Genomic DNA, 6,524 nt, shown 5'->3' on the forward strand with positions numbered 1-6,524 from the left:
AATCATTGAATTTGAATTCGGTCTTTGTTTTCACCTGAATCAATAAACTACAATCAACCCATAAAAGCTTAAATCTCAATCAAACCTTGAAATTATTTTTCGGTCATAAATCTAATTTTAGCTCCCAACATTTTATTTGTCGAATGGAGAATTTCAAAGGTGAAAAGGTGGACGCCGAAAAAAATATATATTTCAAAATTGTTTTGATTTAAGAATCAAATGTTGAAATCAATGAATGTAAAAGGTTGAAAGTTTGGAACAAATTTTGAAGCTTTTAGGGAGTTTTTATGAGAAACTAAATCAAGATGCTTTAGAGGAAGAATTTGAATTCAACGATATTATTGTTAGTTAGAAGTGATGTCGGGAAGTTGGTGTTCAACAATTGAGATTGTCAAATGGTAAATTTGTAGATCTTTAAGGTATTTTCTGATTAAACGAACATCAAATTCGTGTTCAAAATGATGAAATAGATTTGATGAAAAATTTCAAGATTCATTGGCTTTTAGTGATGATGGTTGATGAATGTTAGAATGATGGTCAACACGATTGTCAAAATCTGAGTTTGATTCAATTTGAGGAAGAGAAAGAAAAAGAAAAGAGATGGATACAAAGAATAAGAATGAGAAGAAAGAAGGAAAGAAGGGATGACAACAAAAAGAAAATATACATTTTTATACGAATCCAAAATAATATTATTTTGGTCTAAATTTGATTTTCTATAGGGATCCAAAATGAAATTATTTTGATGTAAATTGTCATATTATAATGTCGTTAATTATTTAAAGATATAGTTGTCAAAACATGAGTAATTCAAATTTTGATTATTAAATTAAACGTTTTAAACTATATAATAATATAGTAGTGAAAAGAAAATTGAGTGATAGAAAAAGTAACTTATCATTGTTTGTTATAATCACTGATTTTCGATTTATTAATTGATTAATTGGAATTAATATTTATAATTAGACTTGCAATTAATATATATATTTTACACGTCTTGATTGAATTTTTAAAATATTAATTCTATATTAATTATATTCTTTTATTACTTTAATTATAAATTTGTGTATTAATGTCAATTTATATTTAAAGTGTTTTTTCCCACGTAAGATTCCATATCATCAATACATGGACACGCTGAACTTTTATATAGATTATATTTATATAAAAATATCTGAAAAGAAGGAAGAAAATGGATTTTATTTAATATTTTTAATGTAATTTGTAAGAAATCTATTTTCAAATGCAAAAGGGTGCCTGGTTAAAATACTAAAATAGCACGTGGGAGAAGAAGATTATCCGAGAGATTCTAGACGAATTGCGTTGATTTGACTGGCTGACAGGTACACCCCGCCCACAGGTAACATTGACTAAGGACCACTCTGTGGAAACTCCAATATCAGTGCTTCTACATACGGTTTATGGTATTTCTGAAGGCACAAATATGCATAAACAAATGTGAACAGCGAATAAGGGCATAATACTTTTGTTTTGTTTTTATTTCGATTTGACATAATAAAGATATAGTTTAATTTTAATTTAGTATTCGTTTTAATTTAATTTAATAAAATTTCATTTAATTTTTAAAAAAATATTTAATGTCCACTTAATATTAAAAAAAATAATGCCTTAAATTGATTTTAAAATTTTTAACACAAAACCTTAATTATTATTTGTAAAAAAAATTATAAAATTAGATAAACGTATTTTAGTAAATACATTAGGACGGGAATAATTTGAATTAAACTTTATCCCAAAAATTTCAACAATAAGCTCCACATGATCATGAAACCATATTTTAAAATAATATTACTTTTAAAAGGGTGCACTTTAGTTGAAATTTAGGAAAAAAAATATAATTGATTGTATATGCTTTTACGCACGTGATACGATTTTGAAAAAACACATCACACATTTTTAGATTTTGAGTAAAATACCATAAAACTAACATTACCAAAAGTACACATACATGCTGAATACACGTATTAGCATGAGCCGTCTTCAAACACATCACAAATATTTTTTGTATAAAATTTATTTATTTTTATATTTTTAATCTTTGATAGTACTAATTTAATCATGTATTGTTTATAATTCCTAAAAATATACATCAATTATATCTTTTTCTAAAACCATCTCACGTAAAAAAATACAATATTCAATCAAATATGCTTTTTATGAAATTGAATACAAAAAAACACATTTAATCTTTCATATTTTCTCTTCAATTGTTTTTGGTTGTGGGAACTATATATGCTGTTCATTCAGTTCGTGTAAGTATTGGTTTCCTATTCAAAGAATTACAGCATGTATCAATATCTAAAGACTATAGAGCTACCGTCATATGCATATATGGTCTCAAACAAATTGCATCCACGGCCTTTGGTTTTTTTTTTCTACTTTCCACCGTTGCAACCTTGAAATTCCTGCACAAATATTTTTGTAGAAAGAGAATAACAATTAGTACGAAGTCATTTCCATGCAATAAATAAAAGGAAAACTTATATCGCAAGAAGCCGATCACAATATCATGTTAACTAACCCTTGATAGTGACTTCTCATTAATATACCAAAATAGTTATAATAGTTTGACAAAACCTAATTAGTCATATAATATTTATACTTGAGAAACAAGAAAACCCCAAAAGGTGCCATAAAACAATTAAAGTATTAAACAAAATGAGAATTGTCAAACACTTCAATGGACCATTCTGACATGGATGGCTACAAAAGACCAAAAAAAAAAGCTCGTGGAGGATGCTTTCAAATTGGGATATGCTACTCTCATTATACAAAGAGGTTTTAAAACCCCACCAGCTAATATAGCATTTGTTTGCAAATGGTTCAATCTTGCACACCAAGTAGTTTAACCGAAAAGTATAATATGCATGGATTAATGTTTAAATAAATGGGTAAAAAATATATTAGAAGTCACAAAATTATGTTTAAATGAGTGTTTTGATCATTGATTTCTCTAAACTTATCATTAAATTTATCGAATTGTTCTAAAATGACCATTAAATTTTATCAAATTGTTATACAATTATGATTAAATTTATCAATTTTTACTCTTGTTAAACGTTACATTGGTCTTGTTATAATAATTCAATAAAATTTAATGTTTATTTTATAATTTTTGAAAGTTCAGTAATTAAAATGATCATCTAAGTATAATTTGGTGACCTCTAGTGTATTTTATCTTATAAGGGGCAGAAATTGGAAAATGTAAATTTTAAATTTTAAATATATAGATTAAAAAAAAAACTATTTGCACCTTGTTTGTGTACCGGTTGAGTATAGTAGATAATAACTGGCGTCCAGCTATTTCTTTAATCCTTTCTACCAATTGTGGCTTTGTAATCTTTTTCTCCTTGTAAAAAGTCAAAACAAGAAAAAGGAAAAAAATTAGAATTCAGAGATTGAGAGAATGATAGAATATATATCAATGTATATAAAACACTTACTTGAAAATCTTTATAATGTTTCTCAAGGGAAGCCATTTCTAAAGAACCTAAAAACCTTGAGAGCATGGACATCAAGGTGTTAATCCTCAGCAATGGCGATCTAGGATTGACGGTACCTCCATCTGCTAGTCATTTGGAGACGCAAAAATCAATATGGCTACATACTATAGGCAGAGATGAGATATACCATACAGAAAATGAAAAACAATGATTTAAATAACAATGGCCAAATATTGTTACAGACATAATTTTTTTTCCAACTATACCTAAATCCACGATGATGATGTACACAGTACACACTACAGAAATGACATCTTAGCTAAGCTACTCACCTCTTAAGAAAGGGGCCTCAAAACTGATGATGTAACAAGGGAGGATGTGAGAATTCATGGAAGTACTCCAAATGATGTATTTTCTGGGAGTTGATAGATCATCTACGCCAGAATCGAACTCCGGCGAACTTGGATGAAACCGACCATTACAATCTCCTGTCACCACCTCTTGCATTCCCAATATAACGCGGCATAGCAACAAATGCCTCAACCCGGTATCATCAACCTTCGAAGACAAAACACTGCAAAATCTTGTTTCTTATATCTTCATTCAAAACTCAGTTGGAGTTATAGCTCCAATATTGGTGAAATTTGTTTCATCATTGAGTTCTCATATTTTGGAACTCAAATGGTATTATTTGCAACTTTATACGAGTGGAAAAACAATTTATAAATTGGTAAGAAAGAGTTTTAAATGAAACTAACTATTAGAGATTAATTAAAATTTTGGTCGATATCTTTTGACACCTTTCATATACTTATATAGTGTGGTGTTATCTCACTTTATTCTTAACGAGGAAGTGTCCTCTAATTTATTCTTAACGAGGAAGCATCAAATACGGATCCCTAATTATTCATTTAATAATTTGATGTTGAAACCTATAAACATAAGTTAATACAACTACTTTCTAATGCTCGTAATAATCCAATCAAACACAAGGAATTTATCATAGAAACAGGTATTTGAAAGCAGCAAAATCTTTAATGAGGAAAATAAAATTGATTCCAAAGTTTGTAATAAATAATAATTACATGATAATTTGAAATTATCAACAAAGCAATTAGAGAACAGTTGAGAATAAAAAGGCTAACCTGTCAAAGGAAAACTTTGCAGCAGACAAATAGACGCTATTCCTACAACGATATTGATTTTCAGCAGTCTTACTATACCAGCTAAATCCGTGCATCACAATCTCGCAGATCTCATCCCTGGAACCACTATACCAGGTGTACTTGATATTCGCATCTCCGCCGCATTTTCCGGCCACAGCCTTCTTCAGAATCTGGAAGTTTTCGGCCCGACCTTTCGCCGGGAGACTAGAATGGGAGATTTTATGAATCGCGACGATTTGTATCATCTTGCTCAAATTTTCTTCCATGCCAGAGAAGAAAGCTTTTGTGATGATCAAATATTCAGTGCTTGATTCATGCAGCTTAATCAAATCGCTTTTGAGAAAAATATCGAAACAATAACCAGAATCAATCTCGTCGTCTTTCGACGCTGCAGCGCGTGAAATTTCATCTTTATCTTTACCAACAATCATCGCCGACTCTTGATAACCATCTTCAGCAATTTCATCCATAAACTCCATGCATTGACAATCTCCGGAGAATGAAGAAAACAGGTTTTCTCTTTTTACTGAAGAAATCTCAAGAAATGAAGAGTTACACTGCAAAGTCGGTTACGCTTTTAGAAGTTAATGGATTTTCATAAAGTTTGATAAATACCGACCTTTTGGTGTATAGAGTCCATGGTATGACTAGGGATGCCAACTGCCGGATTAGGGTAGTTTTTTTTTATTTGATATTATAATAATAAAAATTAATTTTTATTAAAAATATATATATATTTTTTGTTCTCTCAATTCTCCAAGGTCTTTTCTAGATTAATTTGGATCGATACGTATCAAACACCTAATTTTGATAAGTCAGTCTCCTGACAAAGACTTTTTACATACATATGACCTCAAACTCGAGACATGCTTATTAAACTGTTTACCACTTAACCAATCTCATTAGTAAAGTATTTATAATTATTTTAAATATTATAATTAAAATTATAATTAAAAACTTCAATTTTAACTTAATATTATAATAATAAATTTTGATTCTGGTTCAAAATTAAGAATATTTGTACTCTGTTGAATTTAATTTAAAATCTTAATTAAAAATTAGATTTCACTATGATATAACATAATTTTGATTCTTTTTATATTTTTTGTCAAAAAAATTAATTAAAAAATTATTTTATCCAATTTAATTTTATAAAAGTAAAATAAATTTTAAATTAATATCATAATTCTTCTACCTCCATGTCAAAATTTTACGTATGTTTTTATCCAAACCTAACTAATAATATATAAATGAAGTATGATCCGTTTATACTGTAATTTTTTTTAATTTTATATCTTTTATGATCATTACATAAGTGAAAATAAACGATTGATATTAACACTAGAAAATGAGAAGATATTCACAGTAAAAAAAATAATGAGATAATCTCAATGGTCTATTTTAATTCATCCATCGATCCTAAAAATGTATAAAACTAAAAATTTTACATTAGTTGTAAGTGGATCATAACCCAATATAAATACATAAAAGAATATTTTTATAATTCTCTTAAAGAATGATAGAACATGTTCTTCTTAAATAAAAACTCGATTCAGCTTTACTAAACTTAAAAGAAAATTGATCCAACCTAAAACTCGAATTCTATAAAAACAAATATCTACCGTATCGAACCCAAATTCTTCGAATATAGGTTTTTTTAATCCTTAACCCTCCTCTAGGAATTGAATAATAATATTAGAAAAGAATCTAATAAATGATTTCAATAATAAAAATGTAAGATGTCTTTCCTTTTCTTTCTCTTAAATGAACAAGATTTAAGTAGTATTGTTCTAAGTCTGGAGCTGAAATAGAATATATACTTGGGAAGATAGTAATTAATCCCTAAACCCACCATAAAACAATTAAACAAAGTGCGAATTGTCGTAGACTTCAA

The 6,524-nt window shown here is 28.1% G+C and overlaps 1 protein-coding gene across 1 annotated transcript; it reads right to left on the bottom strand.

Annotated features, from left to right (window-relative positions):
• Positions 1 to 1,370: 1,370 nt before the first annotated feature.
• On the bottom strand, positions 1,371 to 5,109 carry LOC120134283 (probable inactive poly [ADP-ribose] polymerase SRO2). Its single transcript, XM_039150737.1, has 5 exons — positions 4,610 to 5,109; positions 3,797 to 4,038; positions 3,465 to 3,586; positions 3,260 to 3,370; positions 1,371 to 1,430 (listed from the first exon to the last, which is right to left on the bottom strand). Exons 1-5 carry the CDS (start codon positions 5,107 to 5,109, stop codon positions 1,371 to 1,373), a joined length of 1,035 nt encoding a protein of 344 aa, XP_039006668.1.
• Between the last annotated feature and the right edge of the window lie 1,415 nt (positions 5,110 to 6,524).

The sequence above is a fragment of the Hibiscus syriacus genome, unplaced genomic scaffold (genome assembly GCF_006381635.1).
Source record: "Hibiscus syriacus cultivar Baekdansim isolate YM2019G1 unplaced genomic scaffold, ASM638163v2 tig00110597_pilon, whole genome shotgun sequence".
NCBI lineage: Eukaryota > Viridiplantae > Streptophyta > Magnoliopsida > Malvales > Malvaceae > Hibiscus > Hibiscus syriacus.

Bases quoted from the DNA above. Each gene is read 5' to 3' on its own strand.
- LOC120134283 (XM_039150737.1), bottom strand. From the start codon at position 5,109: ATGGAGTTTATGGATGAAATTGCTGAAGATGGTTATCAAGAGTCGGCG. The intron at 4,039-4,609 runs GTTAGCCTTTTT...AAGATTTTGCAG, and splicing joins GCAAAGTTTTCCTTTGACAG to TGTTTTGTCTTCGAAGGTTG. The intron at 3,587-3,796 runs GTGAGTAGCTTA...AATGACTAGCAG, and splicing joins TGAGGCCCCTTTCTTAAGAG to ATGGAGGTACCGTCAATCCT.